At 37.0% G+C, this 24,322-nt stretch overlaps 1 protein-coding gene across 2 annotated transcripts; it reads left to right on the top strand.

Moving 5' to 3' along the window:
* Positions 1-9,856: 9,856 nt before the first annotated feature.
* paqr5b (progestin and adipoQ receptor family member Vb) lies at positions 9,857-23,804 on the top strand. Of its 2 annotated transcripts, XM_044354521.1 has the most exons (8): positions 9,857-11,017; positions 11,955-12,082; positions 16,756-16,961; positions 17,481-17,607; positions 19,228-19,272; positions 19,860-19,956; positions 21,367-21,511; positions 22,721-23,804. In XM_044354521.1, the coding sequence occupies exons 1-8, from the start codon at positions 10,964-10,966 to the stop codon at positions 22,999-23,001; spliced, it is 1,083 nt and encodes a 360-aa protein (XP_044210456.1). In that variant the 5' UTR covers positions 9,857-10,963; the 3' UTR covers positions 23,002-23,804. The 2 variants fall into 2 exon arrangements, with proteins under 2 accessions (XP_044210456.1, XP_044210463.1); XM_044354528.1 differs by lacking the exon at positions 19,228-19,272.
* Positions 23,805-24,322: the final 518 nt, after the last annotated feature.

Below are 24,322 nucleotides of genomic sequence, written 5' to 3'. Positions count from 1 at the left end.
CTCCTTGTTTGATCTCTTCTTCTCCCACGTTTAACTCTGCAGTTTCACATCACGGCAGCAGTTTAATGACGATGTCCGTACAGATGTTTGACTGGTTTATCGTCTTTCATGTACATTGTAGAGCAGTAACAGTAACTTGATTAGGAAATTGACGGAAAATTGCAACTGTTCTGATTCTTTGGTTTCAGCTTTTCAGTTGTGAAGATTTCCTACTTTTCTTTGTCTTCTGTTCTTGTAAAATATCTTTGTTTTCTTTTTAGATTGTTGGGCAGAAAAAACAGGTAGTTTGAAGACATCAGCTCAGGCTTCTAGATTTTGTGTTTGACTATTTTCTGATATTTTATAGACAAAATAATCCAAATAATTAGTTTAGGAAATAATCAATAAATGTTTGGGGTGTGTGGGGTCATATTTTATTGTACGAGACAAAAGAATTACTTTTTTTTATTTTACATTGCATTATTTCTGCAATTAGCCATTAGATATTTATATAAATATTTGCTTTAACAAAAGAAAAAAACAACTTAAACATAAAATGCAAAGGTATTAGCTTAAAGTAAAGTAAATAAAATCAATGGAATAACCAACTTCTACTGTATACCATTATATCTAGTACTTCTCCAGGCTGTACAACTTTATTGTCTGCAAAGATAGAAAGCTATCTTCAGTCCGTCTGACCGTTCAAAAAACACCTTTAAAAATTGAAATTAAGTCTCTATGAAGTGATCGAGGTCATTTGCCTGAAGGATAAAATACTTCTTATGTGTGTTCTTTGTAGCCAGAGATCAAACCTGGAGATGAAGAGTGAGGATGTGAAGGTTCCTCTGTGATACATCTTCCTCTTTCCTCCTCACCTTCTGTTCCCAAAGAGCCCTCCACTGGCTTTGTGGCCTTCAGACAAGTTTACTGGCCACGTTATGACCCTCACCAGCTTGATGTTGATTTTTTTGTTTGTTTATTTTTGGTGACTAACTATTTTTGTCGCTTTTTCCCATGTAGATTGGTAAGGATGCAGGGTACATAACACAAAAAGGAATTGAATGCACTCATACAAAGAACATAAACTCCATTGGTAAAAACTCCACGTGCATCAATAACTCAAACTGTGTCAACATCTTGTCTGAGCTTTTACATTTCCAAAATAACACAACAAACTAAAGCAGCTCATACCGACCTCATACCCTCTACGCCTTGGCTGCAGAGAGAGGAAGAGAAAAAAACAAACAAAAACAAAGCTAAAAACAGAAACCATAAAATATAGCTGCCAAATTTACAGTATCATGTATTTGTACACTCATATTTAGATATACAGTACACAACATTACATACATTGATATTGTACAACAGAAAACATTCAATAAGATTTGTAGAATACAAATCTGTAAAATTTGCTCACGCTGAAGCTATTAAGTCAGCTGGGCAGATAAATAGATGGCATACATTTCTTGAAAACATCATCCACACTAACAAAGAAATAAAGTTTACAATCTAAGAACATTCCTCGTCTGCAGTTTCCACTTTGATTATGACGGGCTTAGAGCCAAAGTGCTATTTAGAGCAAATAATCAGCTCTTTTGTTTTATTGGAATTAAGTTCCAGTGCACTCTGCTGACACCAAGCGTGGAGAGCAGTCACATGGTTGCCAACTGTATAAAACATAGTTTAATTACTTATTATTTAGTCATTTAGTCCGATGTCTTTGATATTGGATTCTTGATTTGTATTTCAAGAAGTTGGCTCCATCTCCAGAGTTTCATTTTTTATTTAATTTGTCCTGTTGGGCTGAGTGTATTTTAACTATTTCTTAGCTCCAATTTTGATGACTCAATATAGATATTTGTCTGTTTCTAGTTAATTCAGGTGGTACACCTAAAATAATAGACTTTGGTCCTGCACAGTTCTGTAGCATTTTGTTCATATTGAATGCTCTTTCGGTGAAACTACTTAGAGGAAAAACAATCCTGATTAATAATTTATCCTAATTAGGCTATTCTGATCCAGAGAGAAGTGCAGACACCTGAGAAGGACTGTCTCTCCTGCCACCCGCTTGCATTTTTCATTAACTTCTGGCATTTACAGTATACAATCCAGCCATAATTTCTGCCTCAGAGCCACAGACTTCGTCCCACGCATCCCATTCCTCCTCTTTCCTCAACACTAACGATATTACCGTCTCTCCTGACAGTAGAGACTGTCTCCCAGTCCTGTAATTAGCCCAACATAAACCCGATAAGCTCAGTCTCTTCATGGCCCCTGTGCCGGCGTTCCTGCCTCCTCTGCTGTCATTCAGATGCCTTTGAGATGGTCGTGATAACATTACAGTGAATCCTTGGTTCTGCGGCGTCCGGAGGCCAGAGGCTTTATGGTGTCCATAAATTTACCCACTAGATGAAATTAACACACCGTTGAACCCTGCGTTATTGAATTTGTGTGTGTGTTGTTTGGGGGTCTCAAAGGAGGTGGGAGAATGTGGAAGCAACAGAGAAAAGAAAACAGAAACAGTACACCTGCCACATCTTTATGAGTGCAATTTGACAACCGAAGTCCCAGATGTTTTTCTTGATCTTTTCACCTTGCTGAGTGACTTTCTTCTAAAGTTTTAATCTTAAAGCAGAAGTGCAACACTTTGTAAAATGTTATGTTATTTGCTCTCTAGTGGAGAGTTACAAGAGAAGATCGATACCACTTTCATACGTTAAGTGGACTGCATTTATATGGCGCCTTTCTAGTTTTATCAACCACTCAAAGCACTCTGTAATACATGCCAGTTTGGAGCCAGCGCATGCCAACATTCACCCATTCACACACGTTCATACACTGATGTGCAGAGGCTGCCGTCCAAGGTGCCAACCTGCTCATCAGGAGCGATACAGCACTTCCTAAACAAAGCGCTTTACAATGTTTCACACACACACACACACACACTCACACAAACAATTTGCAGTTGCAATCAGGGGTTCAGTATCCTGCCCAAGTATCCTGCTTCAACATGTGGCCAACCCTCTGATTAGTGGACCACCTCCTGAGCCACATTCGCCCATTTGTCCGTTAATGTTCCTCCACTCAAAAATGTGTTTTGCTTATTGTTACTACTACATTTACGTGTGAAGGCTGTGTTCATATTCATCTGCTGAAAGTGGGAAGTTTCTCTGTGTTCACCTTAAACTCTGAGATCAAGGCGTGTAACTTCGAGCATGATGTGTGACATCACAACTAGTTTGGAGCATATCGTGGTCCAGTATACAATTTACACAAGTGTGATGTGGAAACTTGAAGCGTCCAGTGAACAAACACTGAGAATGGACCTTACAAGTACTGTGGGAAACATCTTGTGTCCAGCAATTAAATTTTTGAAATGAACAATGTTTGTATTTTCATAGATTCTGGATTTTTTTAATAAGGGAGAGAGAGTAATTTGTAATAATGTAAGTTTTTAACAAGTTTTTTGACCATTTTTGTGGAAAAACAATATCAGACAAATTATTAGTCAAAGCAGAGTATTTTTAAATGTCTTATAACAGGGGAGGAATCTTTAAATATACTGCCATGGTCAGGAGACAGATTGCTTAGCTTAGCATAAAGACTGGAAACGGTGTTTTAACAAACAAAATATGAGTGTTAATTGGTGATATATTTCATGGAGAAATCTAAAAGCAACCCTGTCTCAAATTATTTATATACTACTTAATTGTTTTCCCAATTAAGCTTCAATGGCAAATGTAATTGCTGCCCGGATTATGTTCAAAGGCAACGTTTTTTTCAAATAGCACTACACACTGCTAGTTACTGCCAGCAGATATTGTACTGCAAGATCTTCTCATCTAACCCTCCACCAGAATGAATAAATATATCTTCCAAAATATCTATTCCTTTAAAACTTTCCCTCTCATTAGCTACTCTAGCAGTCTGCTTTAAAGCCTTCCTAAATCACCAGAGTCCCTCCTCTCTGTGATCTTCCAAATCAACATCAAACTCCACTTCTCAGGCTATTTTGTTTCATGTTTGCTACTGCTGTCAAACTCATCAGCCTCATCCTCTCTTTTAAATGAACACCAAAGACAGAGAAATGATCTTTACACTACAAAACACTAAAATAAAATAGAATCTCCCGCCTCGGTTTCCAAACCAGGTAACTGCTGTGTTTTGGCACACTTTGGCTTGTGTGGTGGCGAGAATCAGTCTTCTGCAGTGCAATCATCAGCTTAGTCAGAGAGGATAATGGTGCTGGAGGAACAATGAAGAGACAGAGCAGCAGTAGGAGGGAGAGTAAATAGAAGAATGATATGAAGATGTACAAGAGACAAAGCAAGTCTGTGGTGGGGAAATGTCTATGAGCGCAGGAGGAGTAGATGTGAAAGTCTGAAATTCAACAGAGAAAAAGAACGCCTGGAGTCGACAACTATTAATAATATATGAGGGGGCGTCTGCCACACACGCTCCTCATTTGGAGGCACAAACTGCACCTCATCAACCGAAACACCAGGGAGGCACCAACACTTTGAGCAGCTGCAGCAGTCTGGTTGAGTGCAGTCTGACGCCCATCTGTCCCTCTGTAACCTCACGCAGCCACAACAGAGAACAACACATAAACACGACACATCTTATCGTTATTATGATGAAAACTGGTAAATGTACAAATTATTATTTAATGAAAGGATGTAAGAGAAAGACTAGCTATAGTTGCTTCCTTAAAAAATAAGATTTACATACAAAACATGTGATCAGCTTATCACATGTTGTTATAGACTAAACTATAGTAGTTAAATGTGTTCTGCCTCCAGCAACTGCAGCATCAAAATGCTACATACACATGACTGCATCAGTAATAATAAAATAATAATCCAGGGGGGATTTTTCTGCACTATTTTAAGTGCATTTTGCTAATAACACTTTTACACCTTAGTAACATTTTCAGTGCAGAACTTTAACTTGTAACAGAGTATTTTTACAGTGTGGTTTTGTTAATTTTGTTTAATTAAAAGCATTCAGAAGCATTTAGATTCTTCAGTAAAGTAAAAGTAACAGTTTGCTGAAGGAACTGCAGATAATAATTAGCTATGAGCTAATCCTGCTACAGTACATCAAATAGTAACATTTATGTTTAACACTGTACATGGCCCCTTACAAATAAAATAAATAAATAAACAATAGCACACTGTAAAAAATATTCCTTTTTTAAGTAAGAATTCAGCATTTAGAATTTTACTTGAGTAAAATAATGGAAGTATCATCCACAAAATGTATTTACAGTATCAAAAGTAAACATAACATCAAGCAGAATGTCTTTTATTGGATTATTATTGATGCATTAACATGCAAGCAACATTTTAATGTCAAAGCTGATGTTTACTTTATATCTTTATTGTGTATCTTATTGTTATTGTGTATAAATACTTTTGTACTGCTGTACTGTCTTAAGCCTCAGCATTTTGTACAGGTTACATGACTTAATCTGCACAAATTAAATGTGCAGTTGAACTTGACTTGAACTTGGTGGAGGTGGAGCAAATTTTAACTACTTTATATGCTGTTGAGTAGTTTAGTCTATAAAAGTGCATGATGTTTTGTAAACTCATCACATGTTTTGTATGTAAAATATTTATCTGTCAAGAAACTAAAGCTGTCAAATAAATATTTTGAAGCTCATACTCCCCCCTGAAATATGGAGAAGAAGTATAAATCTCAAAATTGTGCTTAAGTAGAGCTATATGTGAATTAAATCTATATATTCGTTGTGTTTTTTAATGAAAGTAAGATATGAAATTTTAATATTTGTGCTGTGAGCCTTTGGACTACTTACAGTGAAGCTACATTTGAAGTAAACAAAAGCATATTAAAGAAAGCAGCGTTTGCATCAGCATCTACGTCTCAGTGAATGCTTAATGTGAGAAGCTACTTAGTAGTTGTGCTGATGTTACACAAACATTCAGAGTTTGCCACAGGAGGCTCTTTGGCTTGCAGTAAAGGGATGGGAGTAGGGGGGAGGGGGCGAGGGGGGGTATGGGAGGAATGCTTTGGCCTGAAGCGAATTTGTTTCTTTTTCTCATTAACAGTCAATAAAAAGAAACAAGCAGCTCTCCGAGACCTTTCTGCTTCTGCAGTGATGCAGTTTAATTCTTTGTGATGCTTCCAAAAGACGTAGCTTTGTAAAGTCACTGAGTAATGATTGAATTAATAAATAAAATAGAAAACAAAGACAAATCTGGGGACAAAATCTGAGGACGCTGTGTTCCCTTATTAAACAAAACCTTTAAAAAAAGCTTTTGTTCAGGCTTCACCGTATTAAAATAAAGTCCATGAACACTTTAATGTCTTTGTTTTGTCTTTATTATCAACAGCAGATGTACCTGTTCAAGCCCAAACCTGTGGAGCTTCTGTTTGAAAGCACTGACACCTGGTGGAGATATGAGATAGTTCAAGAGTGAGCACAAATATCAGCAGGAATCAGAAACACTAACAGACGCACAATATGTCTTCATGGAAGAAGTTATCATTGTTGACAAATACTGTATATGAATAAACAGTTTAAAATGTCCTGATGTTTGCTTATAAGTATATTATAGTGTTTTATAGAGCATTTATTTAATGTTTATAAACCGCCTATAGGCAAGATTAAAGGGTTAAATATATTTTCCTCACTTACCTGTAGTGGTAAGCAGCCATGTAGGTTGTTTTAGTTTAATTTGCTGAGTATCTGAGATACTTTTTATTCGCCACTGACACTTAAGCTTTCTCTCCAATAAAGTAGAGTTCAGCTAAATTACATTTGTAGCGTTCACAGCACTGAAAAATGAAAAAAAGTCTTGGTCACTTTGGAAAATGAGCTGACTTCACTGTGAACAGATTTCACTGGGGACCAGTAACAGATAACTACAACCAGTGGAGTAAAAAGTACAATATGTCCCTCTGAAATGTAGCCGAGGATATGAAAAGGAGGAGCCGCTGCTTCTAAATTGTAATTACATAAAGTATTTTTTAGTGTAAGACAGAAAATGGGTTGCTGTTGGTGAGGAATTGAAGAAAAAGTAAAAAAGTGTAGAAGTAGAAGAAGAGTCCGGACATAAAAAGTGTTGTAAAAAGTACATAAAGTTAATAAAAGCTTATCTACAACTCCTTTGGTGTTCTGAATAGAAGGGCAGTGAGCTAAAGAAAAAAGAATATTATCATTACCCACAAATAATATACTGTGGAGTAGTTTGGTGTTACAATAGTTCATGTACTACTCTCACTTCTATAATGTCAGTCTTAGTTTTAAGCTGTTAGATGTTAAACTTGTAAGTATTTAAAAGGAAAAACAACTAGATAACACAGGTACAACAAAGCTTGCTGACTACAACCAGTATTGATGTCATGCTGGGAGAGGTCAGAGGTGAAACAGACTTAAAACTTTCAACCAGAGAGGGCAGTGAAACTCTGCTTTTCAGCCTGATTAAGGATCGCTTCCATTGTAAGCGCAATATGAAGGGATCTTCTAATGGCCAGTATGAACAGGAGGAATGATTATGGTGAGAAAAACCTGTTTCAATGTCCATTGGGGCATATGACTGTTGTTTTAGGACCGACTTGTGAAATCATGAACCTTCCCCTTTAACTGCTGGATTCAAGATGTTGTCCTAATTGGCTCCAAAATGTTTGTTGTGTCATAAATCATGATCATAGGTACACGTTAACACATGCCACTTAATCACAACGTTTGCAGTTTGATTTTGGCAGCAGATCTTTGTTGACGCTCTTTCTCCTAGTTTCCTGTCATATCTCAACTGTCTCCAATAAAGGCATGTAATGCCCCCAAAAAATATATATATATATTTTTGTTAAAAAAACCTAAAACATTCAATGTGAACACAGAGACTTTCCAGCTTCAGCAGATGAATGTGAAAACAAACTTACATCATTCTGTACAGTGAAGCTCAAACATCCAACTGAAGGAACAAGAAGAAAAACACATTTAATTCATAACAGGACTTGAAGTTTTTCTTTAAAGGAAGTGTGATAAGTATAAATGAAAACTGAAAACATGTACCGACTCATTCTCACTCAGCTGATAACTAAGTGTGATTTCCCTCTAATTGTGGTACTAGTGTTGTTTTCTTTTTCACCATATTCCTACAAACAGCGGAAGTGGCACACCCAGGCAAGTTTGATCAAAACACATTTTGTAAGAATAAATATATATATATATATATATATATATATATATATATATATATATATATATATATATATATATATATAAGTAAATAAATAAATATAGCTAAACTTGATTTATTGCTGACTTGCCGTGTGTGTTGAATTTGTAGTTTGATTAAAACAGCAGCCTCCTGGTGGCTGCCAACCTGTAGGCCCCTTTGTGTTGCAATAAGTATTTTGTTCTGTCGTCTGCGAGCCGGTCCTGCAAAAATAGGCGTGAGACGCGCGTCTCCTGGACCCGGTCAACACATTAGAAACGTCTCCAACAGCCTGACTACTAAAAACTGTTATCAGTTTGACAGGATAGAGGAAACTCTTCAGGGGGGACATAATAAAACTTTTAGCTTCTGAAATATTATTCGACAGCTCTGATGGAGTTCAGGATTTATCAGGTCGGCTGCTTTACTCCAAACAATTTCACTGTATGATTCTGGACTGTGTGTGTGCCATTTTGGATGTGTAGAAGAATACAGAACATTAATTAACATTAGATCCTGACCGATCCTGTCGAGATTTAAATAATCAATGAAGTTACGCTGCTGTGCTTCGTGCGTAAATGCGCACAGCGTCTCTCTCAATGGGAAGACACACTCATCGTTTCTGCTGCGATGGGATCGATGCAATGATTTAATAATCTCAAACATTTTTCTGGAGGGGTGTTTTAATAGTCAGCACCCCCGCACCTCCAGATGAAATCATGTTCTCGCGGCTCTGGGTTCAACCAAAATCAAGGTTGTTGTCATGACAGTGGTATGGACAGTTTTCTTGATTAGAGAACAGAGTGTAAGGACGCAGTTTTCTGTAAAATGTAGTGATTTGTGTTATCGTGAGCTGCCCGATACTGAAGCAACAATGGGTGTAGGCTATAATGAATGCTAGAGGCATGTGTTAGATTTCTGTCTACGGTAACACCCCTGCTGTCTGGGTTTATGTTTAGTTTGTGCAATGAAATAGTTATTTAACAATGTCGCGTGCTGTAGAGCCGATGCGTACTACTACTGGTGTGTTGCCTTTATAGTCTGATGCTCTGTTGCTTGAGCATGTTGGATGGGCAATGTTTTGCTGTTATTGCCTTTGTGATGCAGAACATTGCGAAGGTTTACAGTTTGTCTATTTTTCTTCTTCTAACTTTTCATAAGTCAGTTTTTCTTGGAAAAGATGGCCCTCCCACTTTTATACTGTTCCACCCAAAATATAATTTCTGCCTACGCCACTGCCTACAAATAACTTTGTTGTTGTCATTTGACCTTGTTTTCTTTATCCTCTCACTCTCTTGGAGCTTAACCCTGGGCTTTGTGTACTCTTTTTCCACAAGTGTTGATGACTAACATATTAACTCATATTAACAGTTCTGACTTGCAGCCAAATCAAACTGCCTTCCACTCAGAAATGCAAATCCTGTTGTTCCTTTTGTTTTCTCCCCTTAAACCTGCTGTGTTGCTCTGGCTATGACTGCAGCTCTGCCCCTCTGAGAGAAAGTAGAATTAGATCCCAAGGTGTTTCACTGTGGTATGTCCATTAGTTCATCGCACTGAGCTGTTGTGATTGCAGCTTACAACAGTTTAAAGGAACACAGTGATAGTCATATGTGCGCACTTGGTGCTTGGTATTGAATAATTCAGAAGGACCTGGAAACGGATCTAAATATACTGGATTAGGCATTAAAACCTGAAAGATTTGGGTTTGCCATCAAGCTTTTGAGATAAAGCATTAACTCAGTTTTCTTGTTTAAACCTAAGTAAACATGACATTTTGTTACAGATTATTGATTACCATAAAGCAAAAGAGCCCTTATATCCTCCAAAGTGAAAATATATCACACCAACAAAATGTAATTCTTGTTTTCTTTATTAACGCGAGCAAACTGTCAAACAAACCACAAATAAAATCTCCTACTTTCCACTTCTTAATTCTGCGGTGGCAGTGAGACGTGTTTGCTTTCATTGCTTCACAGTTTGAACAAGATAACAGGCCCGGGGAGCTCTGGCTGGGCTGGGCTGGGCTTGGCCGCCTTTGCTGGGTGTGACGGCTGCTGTCGGTCTGAGGGCAGATGGTGACATGTCAGTTCACCAGGAGACGAGCAAGAAAGTGGCATGAAAGGAACTCTGTTGACTTTCCTGTCGGTGCGACTCACACCCTTCATTCATGATATCGACCTTATCTAGACTATCTGAAACTTAGATTGCACTTGTATGTTCAGTGCTGGGCTGAGCTGAACTACTGAACTCACTCTCAGTTTCTTGCAGGAAAATGGCAAAAAAATATATCAGTTAAAGTTGCAGACCATTGATGTCAATCACAACTGTTCTTTTGTGTTTTAAGGCAGATTTTTTTCACTGAAACCTGCCTTACTGGCTTGATTGTCATCTGTTTGTGACAGTGTGATGCAATTACAAAAAGGAGAGCAGTGTTTTGTGAACAGTAATATCAAGATGTCTTGATTGAGGAGCCATGATTTTGGTCTAATCTGGCAAAACTTGTCTTCCATTACAGCGCAGTATTTAACTGATTTCTTGTGGTGAAGCAGCAGTTGTGTGTTTGTGTGTGTGTGTACCTTTGAGTATACACCTGTGAATGGAAGGAGGAGGAGGAGGAGGAGTGGCACAGGTATACTGGATATTCTCGCTGGGTTTGAAGAGGGAGGGAATGAAGGGGAGGAACTTTCGAGACGGCATGGCAACACAAACCTTAAAAGGCAGAGGCACACCCAGCCGGCGGCCTCAGTTCAGCTCACTGAAGACCGCAGCAGCAGCAGCAGCACCTTGCAGTAGTCATGCTCAGCCTCATCAAATTACCACGAGTCTTCACCATCAATCAAGTGCCCAAAGTAAGTTCAGCTTCACTGTATCTTTAATGGACTTTTAGGACATTTCAGTTTCACACAGTCAGACTGAACTGGAGTCAATTTAGAGGGTGAAGTTTGGTAGGAAATTCGAAGTGTCCCTGATTATTTGGAAGAAAGCCAAAAGTCATACCTCCAGAGTCACACCCATCCTTATTTACACCTTTCTTATCTCACTATATAACATTAAACATGATTGATTTCTAAGTTATACTTCTGAGTGCATTGCTCAGACTGAAAAACCCTGAATTAAACTTGTTTGTTTGCACATGATGCAAATGTTTGGACATCTAGCCTTTGCTTCAGTTGAGTTTGAATGTGTTTATTTAAAGTCACTTTGGTTGAAGAAGGATTTATTAATGTAATGTAATGACACATTCAGAAATAGTGGTCCACAAATCACAAGTAGGCTTGTTATTGTCTCAGTGTAGCTTATTGTATAAGTAGTTTGACCAGTGAGTGACTTTCTATCTCAGATTGTTTCATTTTAAGGTGTTTTAGAGGCCTGCATAGTTGAAAGTATCAACTATTTCATAAAAAAAAGTTGAACTGAAATATCTGTTCTTCTTTCTGATACCTGTAATTATCTTGTGACCCTGTCAGATATTTCCTGTGATGACTCAGGGTGTCCCAACCTTCCAGCTTGGGAATCCCTGTCTTAAATGAACACTTTAATAATAATACATTTTATTTACAGACACTTATTTAAAGACACTTTACACAACAAGTTAAAAGGATCCTAAACAACAATGTACCTGCTAGATGACATTTTATACAGAGATATTAAGTCTTTTTTTTACTTGTTACACATTGTTCAAAACACTTTTGAGACACTCCTTCTGCCTCTAGTGTAGGAGAAATAATGGATTTCACTGAGTATTCAACCTGACAACTGGACTAACCAGAAGTTTTCTCCCTCAAGGTTTTTCATGAGGATAGCATCATCTCGGGCTACCGCCACCCCCGCAGCTCAGCCACTGACTGCATCCTGAGCCTCTTCCAGCTGACCAATGAGACGCTAAATATCTGGACTCACTTTCTACCGACCTGGTACAGCTGACAAACAAACATGTTTTTTACAGCACACCTGCAATGCATCACAATTTTAAGATTCCTAAATGTGTGTCTGCTGGTAGATTGTTTTCTAGATTGAAAAAATGTAAGGAATCACAACCGAGGGCATCTGAGCACAGTTTTGACAGGAACGATGATTTATGTTAGCGTGGTTTGGTAAACACTGCTGATCATGAGCTCATGAGTTTATTTCCTCTTATGAGGGAAACAGTTCTAATCTTACCCACCATAATTCACTCCCTACAGTTTGAAACTTGCAAAATCTCTCGTTATTTTTGAATTCTGCATCCCAAATGAAGAATTTTCTGAATTGTAACAGAGGTGCTGTGTTCAAGATAACCAGGAAGCATTCCTTGTCCATGTTAAAAGGAATATTGTACAGCTTGTAAAGCTTGCAGCTTAGAGAGTAATCCAGAATTTTCTTATATAATTTCATTGTGTGGTTTTGGAAACTGATTTTCTGAAGTCTTTCTCTAGTATCACATTAAGAGAGATGATTTATAATATCAGTTATGGCACATTATTGACTAATTGACTAAACTCTGTCTATATTTATTACCATGGATGCACTTTCCAATTACTAAATAAATATCAGCAGAGCAGTGGCTTTTACATTATAATATAGCCGTTGTGGATACTGTGATTTATCAGTATCAGCTCGGATTGACTTGAGTAACATGAGAAGGATTGCACATACAGTACAGACAGGTTTGTTTGGAAGTCGTACATCCCAGCAACCATGCGGGTCAACTAGACCTCCTGCAGTCTCACAATGCTGCTCTGTCAGTGGCCTTTCATGTTTGACAAGCCTGAAGCTTAACAGGACCCCTGTGGTTCAGTCGCATTTGTACAGTTTATTTATGCTTCATGCAGTTTTTTAATACATTTACTTAACTTTGTTGCACACATTGTAAAAAAAAAAGAAGTAAATTTATATTCTTTGGTGTTACGAGGATGTTCAGAATTAGAAAAGCGATCAGCAAAGTAAAAATTTCAGGTGACAAACCAACCTAGTCTCCTACTTTAACAAAAGCTTAATTTATAATCTATAGCTGTGATTCATTACAAAGTCAGAAAGTTCTGTTGATCATTTCAGACTTTAACAATATAGACCTTTATAATGTTGTGTTATTAAGGTGAGTTCAAGTGATGGACGGTTTGCGGGATTGTTTGGTTTTCTCTTCACGTCAAGAGTTTTTAATCCTACATACCTGTAAGACCTTATGGCAGGAATCAGGTTTAACTATGGAACAGTTTTTGTAGAACTTTTATTTGGGGGCCATTAACCAGTTCAGTGTAAACTCAGGTCTGTATGTTTTGTTTATTTCTTTTAATTCATTTAAGAACAGAGTTGATTTATAACACTGTTAAGGACTGTATCCGAGGAGGCAAAAATGGCGTTGACATACCATTTCTGTTCGACTACCAACCTTTTGTGTTTGTGAAGAACAAATCTGTGATGGTTGCTAAAGTTGTGGAATTAAAACAGTGTTGGAATTAAAACATTTAACTTTAATTTCTGGTAGGTTTATTAGACTTCATTTCAGCCACATGCACAGTTCAAATAATATAGCACAACCATGGTTTTAATGCCTCGCCTTGTGTTGGGGCAGTATTACATGTAGCAAGGTTATATACAGTTATTGTAATTCATAGGAGCGTTGTATTCATTTTGTTATCTACAGTAGATTTTAAAAATGTAAAAGTTTTGATATAAACTATGAAAGTCAAAATCTTCAGCTTTCATCAGGGGGCCAAATACTTTTGCTGGAGGGCCCGATTTGGACCACGGGCCGCTATTTGCCTACCACAGTCTCATGATATGCAGGAACCTTTCTGAATTTAGAGCTTATTCTGTAGAATACAATGGATGTGGCTGCTTAAAATTCAGCGTAGTGATTAGGCAGTGTCGTGCATGGGGGGGATCAAATATGAAAATGTTTTGCAAACTGGAAATCATTACATAACACTTTGTCTACTGTAAAACTTTGAATTCATCTAAACAAAATAATTCATGTAAATAGTAACTTTTAGTCTGATAAACCTAACAAATTCAATTCAATTCAGTAATTCAGTTCAATTAAACAGTATGACTCCTTTAAATGAGTTGACACAACTAGACGGCCCTGAAACTGAATAAACTCAAAAAGACTTTTCACCTTGTTGCTTTTATTTATTTTTTACACATTTTTACAGTGTATAAAGGGACTCAAGCAACACCTCTAGATGCATACAGAGAGACTGAGAAGCTGAAAGAGAGGAAACGAGAGGCAAAGACAGATAAGAAGTGAGAGACAGAAAGATAGAATAAGGATGATTTGCATATCTGTCGACCGCACATTTTAACACAGTATGTTCATTCTAACTATAGACTTTATACAAAGATATCTTTATGTTATATTTAGATCTTCATATACAGTCTATGATTCTAACTGAAGCAGCATAGCAGCAACATTTCGACTCCTCAGCAGCGTAGCGTCTTTTCTCTGTTTGTTTGAAATCACCTCATTACAGCATATAAAGATTAAATCTATCCGAGACTTGTGGCGGCTCTGTAACTGACTCCTGATGCAATTATATTGTCAGTGGGCATGATGAGTGTGTTCATGTGAGCATATTTTGGATTTCAGAGTTACTACGGCGGTTACTGCTCCCACTAGTCATGTTGCACTTCCTCCCTGCTGAGATGGCAGTTGCTTTGACTGCAGGGTCCAGGGAGAAAGACAGTGTGTGTTTGTATGTATGTGTGGGAGGGGAGAATATACTAAGGTCACATGGGTGTTAGGTGTCATGGGGCTCGGCATACAGCTACAGGCCAGTCACTAATGAGCAGATCTGTGCTTAAGGCTTTGATATGAGTTGCCACAATTAGTTAACTGCTCAGTGACGGGGAAAAGCACAAATAATGTTGATTTGTTAATGAGGTGCACCGAGACGTGGCCACGATACACAAGGCGAACCTCCTGATAAGATAAAGCTTTTTGAAAAGAACTGTTAGCTATTACGCAACAGACAGTTGCTGACAAATGCTTGATTCAATAATGTACATGTTACTTTATCATGAACATCTCAGCCTGCTCTGGATTCTGACAGGAAAAGCAAGCCCTGTTTGTGCCCTTTAAATACCATGATCTTAAACATCCAAAGTAAGGCAAAAAGTTCTCTATGATACCTTTTTAAATAGCTCATTCGATGTCTTTGTGTCAGTTATCATAAAGTGGGAAAAAAGATATAAAATATCTATCACAGTGTTGCTATTCTGTTGAGGTCTGCCAGAGACATTAGAAAGGAGGTTTATGCAATTTTGTAGTGTTGCTCATCAAGTAATAGTCTCATATTTTGGGGAATATGCTTTCTTGCTTTTTATTATATTGATACCACTGTCATATCTTTATGTCAAGTATGGAGTTGGAGTTGGGAGATGATTAGCTTAGCTTAACGTAAAGACTGGAAACAAGGCAAAACAGCTCACCCGGCTTCTTTAATCTGTAAACAAATAGAAATGCAAAAATGGCAAAAAAAAGTTGTGGTTTTACATGCTGTAAGTATTTCTGTAGGAAAAGTTTGTTTACACTGTACTTGCGCCCACATTTATGATGTACAAATGTAAAGTTAATGTTCAGATTATCCTTAATTATTTCACATGTAAATATCCCAGAATACTGCTACAGTGTGCGACGGACAGTACTGAGTACTGATGAGCATTGTAGAGAGAGAAACTGGTTGGTTGAGACTCTACAGCTATGTGCTTGTTTTTTAACGTCATGCCAGAAATGACTCAGTACTGAGGTGTTTTCAGTTATTGCATACCTTTAACCTTGTGTTATTTTTGACTACTTTTACTGCCCAATAAGAACTTGTTTCTTGCTTATAAAGTAACAACAGGTCTACTGTACAGTGTCTGGCTTCTCTATCCACCTCAGGTATGGATGATAACATTTTGTTAAAAGAAATACCTGCTTTGTTTTGGTTATGTTGCTGTGTGTTCACTACTGTCACTATCAGAGAGGATGGAGTGGTTTCGTGTGTGAGTATTTGGGATGCTGCTGAGGTTGTGTGGTTGTGGTTACATTAACTTTTTAAATAGATAAATAAGTTACACGCACAGTTACTTTCGCTCCAACACACGATGAGATAAACCCACTCTAAACTTCACATTAGCTAGGTTGAGCGCTGCAGAGAGAAAAATCTCTGCTCAGGGCCCCCAGAAGGTTAGAAGCGACCCTGGTTTACATGCAAATGACCTGAACTGGAATGAGGCAAGTTTTATACTCACAAAATCATTCAGTGACCCCTCGAGCCCTGTATGGAAGCATCTGCATTTACTTTGTTTACTCATTTATTCAAGTTTTTCCTAATATTTCATTTCTCTGTATATGTAGATACTCATTTACAGCCTCTTCTTTGTATTATTTTTGGTGTTGGTAGCTTGACTGTTGATATGATGGTCAGGCTTCAAAACTTAGTGACAGAAGTGTGACTAAAGACGCTCCTTATAACTGAATCCACTTGTGTTAGCCTTTTTATTTGTTGACTCAACTTCACTCTGTTCTTGTTACAAGGCTGAAAACATTACTGTGAAAAAAAGGTCGGTACTGCTGCATCCACTCTGATCTAATCAACGTAATGTAACCCGTTTCTCCTGTCAGGTACTTCCTATGGAAACTAGTGACGGTGGTGCTGATGCAGACAGCATGGCAGGACTCCTTCACCTGGCCTCTAGTGATTTTCCTTCTCTCCTGCTGCATTTATCCGCTGGCGTCCAGCTGTGCTCACACCTTTAGCACCATGTCAGCGAGGGCACGCCACATCTGCTTCTTTTTTGACTACGCCGCACTCAGTTTCTACAGCCTAGGTAGGTCTGTGTGGTTTACTGGTTGTTTTATGTTTTGTGCACTGAGCCCTCCTTGTGCACAATGTTGTTACAGAATTTTCTGTAACTTAACAACTGTTTAAGTAACTCAACCAGATATGGTTTGAAAGGGATGTATGAGAAAGACTTACACGATGTATGAAATTCCCTTCACATTAAAAGAGTCAGAATGTCTTCAAATATGCTGGGTCTGTACGTAAACATTTTAGAGATAACAGTTCAGCATGTCATGGTTATAATTAGATAATAACATGACACAGCGACTGAGATACTCCAGCATACTGCATGAATGAGTCATACATCTCAAACATGTGCACAATGTAATTCTATCCAATAAGACAGCCCTGATTGATCTCTGTTGTCTGTGTTATATATTCTGACTTCTTGATGTATGTAAATAGTGGTGGATAAAATATCATATCTCTCAGACTTGAGTGCACAGATACTTGTGTATATATATACAGTATATACATAACACACTGTTGATGTGTCCTCCTTCAGGGTCAGCAATCACCTATTCAGCTTATGTTTTCCCGGACAAGTGGGGGAACAGCCTCTTCCACCAGTTCTACGTCCCCATCGCTGTGTTCAACACGGTCATCTGCACCGCCCTGGCCTGCTACTCCAGGTATTGTCAGAGAGTTTACTTTTAGACAACTCCCACTAAGTCTTAATGTTGTCTTTTTGAAAGAGAAGAGCAACATATTTAGCATGACAACATGCTGCCATGCTAAATATTATGTGCTATGCTACTGCATGCATGATAACATGATAGCATTAGCTAGCTCCAGTTTGGAGACACAGAGCCAGGTATTCTTTCTTTTCAGGGATAAATCCCTGGAGATCTTTAAAAAACCCAGAAAGTTGTTTTACTTACCACAGTACCACACAATCCTCAAAAAACATCTGGATGGAAAATGCATTCAATGCCTGTTAACAAGGATTTTAACATGAAATGACATATCTCCATACTCATTTTTTCCAACACAAGAAAAACATACATACATACAACATATCACTGTACACAGTGTATGTAAAACATACATGCAACATATCACTGTGTAAAAAGTAGACTGTAAAATAATTTAAAGTAACATCAAATGCAACTGATAATAAAGTTTTTAAATTTTGAATTGTGTTGCACAAATTGAAAGGACATATGTCATTTCTTACTTCCATCTTAGTGTAAAATAGGAAATACTGTTGCAACTTGGGAAACAAGTTAAAAATCTTTTTACTGTACTAAGCAGACAGAATATTTTTTCATCCAGATGGTTAGAAAACGTCTTTGAGGATTCTGGGAATAGTTTTCTAAAACGTCTGAGGGTTTTTTTTAAAGAATGCTGGGAATTTATCTTTCAGAAAAACAAATGTTTAAATGTTTATCTTTGTCACCTGACTGAAATGATAAGGTACAAACAGAGGCTTAATGTTAGCATGTTAGCATAATAAGCTAATATGCTAAATGCTTTATCCTAAATGTTGGCATGTGCATATTCTACATGTTACCTGATAAACTTTAGCAGATTAAAGATCAAAGAATAAACCCTTTTTAGAGTAAGCTTTCCTCAAATTCTTTTCTTTACTTTAATCTCCAGTTTTGGTTTTATCCACAACTTTCCCCAATTGCCAGTGTCATTCACATGACAGTTTAACTTGTGAATAAGGAAAATGTGTTACGCATTTAAAAGTGGTCAGTCATAATGTGATAAATTTGGGATGGTCACTTCTTTATTGCATTGTAATATGTTACATAAATCCTGCCAAACAGCCTTATCACAGTGGTTAGCAAACAAAGCACAATCAAAGGACTGGTTTTCTAAGTAGGAAGGTTTTGTTTGTTTATCTTCCAACAATATGCAGCTGAATCAGGTGCTTCTCAGGTCAAAGACAGCAAACTTCAGACAGAAAAGACTGGAGCACAGTGATTAATATGCAAACACTGTGATGAAGACATAGTATTGTGGAAACATTTGTCTGTTTGCACTGTTAAAGACTTCAAATCAATCACTGTGCTCCAGACGTTTCTCTTGGAATAAAACTAGAAATCTCAGAAGGTGTAACGTTTGGAGCACCTTTGTCATGTGATATGAAAAAAACAACACATCAATAAAACACTGATCCACCTACTGTATTTACAACATTAAATACATTGTTAGTGCTGTTATCTCTTCATGTACTGATATAATGTTGGCTTGATATAGCAATCTAATTATTGTTCTTTAACTCATCTCTCTCCATTGCTAAGGCTTGGCTTACCATTTCTGCAATATAATCATGACATCGTAAAGAGGTAAAGACAATGCTTTGCTAAAATATGCTCTTTCCTTTTGTCTAAAGTTGTTCATTGTTCAGTAACATTTCAACATAGAGCAAATGCTCAATAAAATTGGGTGTTACCTGACTGTGACTACAGATACCAACCCTAAACAGCGATTAACTCTAACCATAGTTTCAGCAGGGCGGGTTAAAGGGGCTGACAAAAACAGTGGCAAAACGTGTTTCACAGCATCCTGACAAGTTGACTTTAGTCTGTGAAAATCAAATATGGTTAATTGTTCTGTATGTAATGTTGCTTCTGTGAAGGAAACCATTTATGTGATACTCAAAACAGATGCCAGGTTACATAAGATCATAAAATTGATCTGGAAAATGTCACAATATGTCACAAATTTAATCAATCAATCAAATTAATTAATCGATTTAATCAATTTAATCAAATTACAGTAACACATTCCTATATTCTTATGACATTACAAGGGGTGCAAGAAGTGTACACATACAATATGTAGCTTCCTCCACAGGTGTAACCATGAGAAAGATTCAATTAATATAATTATTTTTTGCCATTTCTTAAAATATCTTCCTCTTTTATTTCAGATTCCCTGAGTGCCAGAGTCCAAAGTTCAGCAAAGTTCTCCGTGTCGTTGCATTTGCCTACCCCTACCTGTTCGACAACATTCCTTTGTTCTACAGGGTAGGGCCACACATCTGTGTTTTCACGCAAGACACATCTAAAAGGACATAGAAGTGTGTGTGTGTGTGTTTGTGTGTGTGTGTTTGTGTGTGTGTGTGTGATAGCAACTAGTAAAGGATTGTTTTATTAAGTGCTGGGTTTGGAGCATAGAGTATATAGTTTAAGATGACCTTAGTAGTGATAAAAAAAAATAATGTTTTCCTGACATTTGTTGTATCATCAACATGATTTTGAAACACAAATCTAGCTGTAACTCCTTTTGCTAAACAGAAGACATGAAAATCGGGTCGATCATTGGCTCTGGTGCTCAGTTTGTCAAATGCACTTTGTAAATGTTATACAAGTTATGGTATGATATGTGATATGAATCTGGCCCTGTTAAAGTGACAATTTTTACTTTTCTGTCAGTAGGAGATGGATGCGGTGGGCAATTAGACAAAAAGTTAAAAAAAAAAAAACTAAACAGTTGATGTATAAAGGACTCTTTATCCTGAAATAGTTGTAAAATGGTAGCTACATGATAATTAAATTTCTGAATATAAATACTAGATTTAAAACACTAACAGTTTATTGCTAAGAAGTCAGTCCAAAACAATAGGAAATATTGTTTTGGATGCAGAACTGTTAAGCTCATTAGCAAAACATCTGCTGGGGGAACAGCTTGTGCTTTTGAGTTTGACGCACTTGACACATTAAGGTGACAACAAGCTAAAAACTGAGTGTTTCTTCTTGTCATGCAAAAAGTCTTTTTAACTGGAGAGAAGAATATCAAACATTAAACATGAATAAGATCACAAGTGCCTGAAAGTCAAGAACTGCAGATGAAAGCTACCTTCAAAACATTTTATTATACCATAAAAAAATAAATAATTTTATCCAAGATGGTGATCTGACTCACATAAGTTGGATGAATGAAAATTTTTTCTTTTAAAAGGTTTACAAAAACAATAGCCAATTGCTATGTGAATAACTGATACCTATATGTTTGGACTTCTCTTTTGGATGTATTTGGTGATGATTTGGGCCTTTTCAAAAGTCTCAACATACTCAGTTGCTCATGGGTTAAGGCACCAACCATAAACCACAACTTCCTTGGATCAAATCTGGCCACTTATCTTTGATGCATCTCTCTAATTTAAACATTTCTCTTGAGAAATGTGTTTTTTTTTCACCTTAATTTATGCAGAGAAGCTTTGCCAAGCAATGGATGTTGTGCTTTTGGTAAATTTTATACATTCATCTTTGGGACTACAGACACAGTCTTATGTGGCAAACCACCCAGCAGCCTCACTGACAGATGCTTATTAAAAGCCTCATTAATAAATTTGATAAAAGTGGTTTCCTGTTTTGTGAGTAATTGTGACAGTGCTGTAACATGATAAATCTGCTCTGTGTGTGATGTTTCTCCAGGTGTTCCTATGTGTAGGGGAGGGCTGTACAGACAATGATACCAACATCCTCCACTACTACCACATCGCATTGGCTTTCCTCACAGGCTTTCTGTTTGCCACACATTTACCTGAGCGACTGGCACCTGGCAGCTTTGACTACATAGGTAAGACTGATCTGAGAAGTACTTTTGTTGACTGTTGTCATTAGCTTGTAAAGCATTGCTTGGTCTGCTGAACCAGACACTGACTGTCCCACACTTTAGACTCTGGACTACAGGTGAGTAGTGCTTCGACTGTGAAAGATATTTCAGTTTTAATTTGGCACATTTCACCATGTTCACTGATACGTATCTATTTCTGTATTATGCTTTTGTTTTTGATCCAATTTTAAACTTGTGTTATTTCCAGTGTTTTTAATTACTATTCATTGGACCATTTTCTCAACGTTTGCATTTTTAAGTAATTGTTTTCTTTTCTAATTGTGTAAAGCACTTAATCTCTTTAAATGGGTTCTAGCCTGTACATTAAGTAAATTATTATGTGATAATGATTTCAAATTCACATTAGTCAGTTAATCAACTGAAAGAAAATTAATTGTCAACAATTTTGATAGTCAATTTATCATTTTAAGTTATTTATCAAGTAAAAATTCCAAAGATTTGTAGATTTCAGTTTTTCAAATGAGATAAGTTCCTGTTTTTTTCTCTTTTATATTATTGTAAAGTGATCACCTTTGAGTTTTGGACTGTTGGCTGGAGTAAAAAAAAACAATTTAACAACATCAACTGGGGTCTGGAATTTGTTATGGACTTTTTCTCTTTCTTTCTTTTTCATTTTATAGACTAAATGATTTAGCCGAAAAATAATCAACAGACTAATTGAGTGTGAAAATAAGAACAGAATGAAGAGCAAAGAAAAGCATCGGACAGAGAATAGTATGTTAGAGAGAGACTAAGCTATTATAGAGCAGCACTAATCTTATGACATGCAAGGAATGAAAACCTTTTAGGTTTTGAACAGAACAAGTCAAACAGCTGAAAGATACTCACATAAAAATGTGTGACTACATTTTTTAACAATTGAAAGGAACTGTTTTTGTTTAGATCTTAGTCTGCCACAAATAAATTTCATTCTCAACCAGCAGGAAACACTGAGTTCAGATTAACACATAAAAAACAAATCTATTCTCATTTGCGTTAAACATTGTGAAATGATGCTAAAGCTTAACCACCAAGAGTTTTGCATTTTGTTAAAAACAGTTGGCGATGTGAATCATTTCCTCAGCAGTGAAGATTTGAATTTACTATTCTCTCTACTGTGACATATCACTGTGCTGCCTGAGCTCAGACACGACTCGACTGCTCCCTCTGCAGGTCACAGTCATCAACTCTTCCATGTGTGCGGCGTCCTCGGCACCCACTTCCAGATGAAGGCCATTGAGCAGGACATGGTGACACGACGCCCCTGGCTCCTCAAACACTCCATACCCGTCACCTTCGCCAATTCAGTGGGTGCAGCGCTGCTTTGCGTGGTGCTGAATTTGATTATCATCATCGTCTTCAGTCTACCTCTCCTCTCTGCTCCAGTCTGCCAAGAGAAGAAACATTGTAAACATCCAAAGACAGCATCATCCAAGGCCTGCGCCCGCTGCTAAAATCACAGCTTAGGGATCCAAGCTGGTCAAAAGGAGCACAGACGAGTGTAAAAAATGCATTATGGGTGATATAAATTATTTTGTGAGCTAAGAAGAGCTGATAAAATGTTTAAGTGGATCATAACTTGCAGTCTGCACTAAACTCATAGTGATATTTGGCCTTCAGACATCACTGTGATGACTACTGTTAGATGTGACGGTAAACTGATAATCAGGGCATAGGTTGTACAAACATACAATGGAAATTTAACAAAATATTTATTACCATAATATGTAATGAATCTAAATGTTTCTTAGGAAACTTGTTCCTACAAAAGCTACAAATGTAGCAGGTTAGCTACATTGCAAAAATATTTATAGAGAGATTTTTTTTTTTTTGTGCTAATTTCTCTGATTTCCACACATGTGGGGTATGAAGAGTTTGTAGAGCTGCGGGGAAGTAAAACAATGTATTTATATTTATAGTGCGAGTTCTTGTGAACAGCCTGTTGGATTGTACTGTCAAGTTGATGAAGAATTAAAACCAGCGTGATTATACGCACGTATAACATGTCAAAACACAAGAGACAGTTATGATAAGGGAGGAAAAATGTTTTGCTCTTGAGTTTGAGTAGCAGCTTAATAAAAATGTTATTTTGATAATGTAATATATTATAAGAGTAAACATTTTCTGAGTAATTTATTTCCCTCAGATGATCACTGTTTTTGTCCCAGTCGGCCTGTATGACACTGTCACATGTGTCTTTGATATTTATGCACAATTTTTATTTATTATGAATTTTTCAAATAAACTATTAACCAAACCTGCCTGTGTATAATTTTGATTCTAAAGAGGAGTGATGTAGGTAAATTATCCAGTAAAATGACCCAGTTTGGGTCAATAGTGCCATCTTACATTTGTGCCAGTTTTTAGCTCAAGCTTGTTGTGTGTAACACTGGATCAAAATAATAGATTGCTACTGGTAACATTAACCCAGTACTGTGTTGGTGCTATATTGACCCAAACTGGGTAAAATTGTAGCTCACTGTGTGTAGATTGAAACAGTCAAGCAAAGTTATTTCAGTTTCGTCTTGTCAAAGATACTATCAATTCTTTTTTTTCTTCTATTGAATACAATAGAAGAGCACACATATGCATTGTAGGGAATTATTTACATTCAGAGGAAATAAATCAATATGTGGGAGAAAAGAAAGAGGAGGTAAAAATCAAGTGAGTCAAGTAATTTCAGTCATTAATTTCATATTTTTAAAAAAAGATAATTAGACTCTTCACCTAATTTGACAATTAAATCAGCTGAAATATCACTAAGAAAATTAATTT

Source organism: Thunnus albacares, chromosome 1, assembly GCF_914725855.1.
Source record: "Thunnus albacares chromosome 1, fThuAlb1.1, whole genome shotgun sequence".
NCBI classification, from domain to species: domain Eukaryota; kingdom Metazoa; phylum Chordata; class Actinopteri; order Scombriformes; family Scombridae; genus Thunnus; species Thunnus albacares.
Note: the sequence above shows the minus strand (reverse complement) of the source record. Positions and strands in the feature narration are given on the sequence as shown.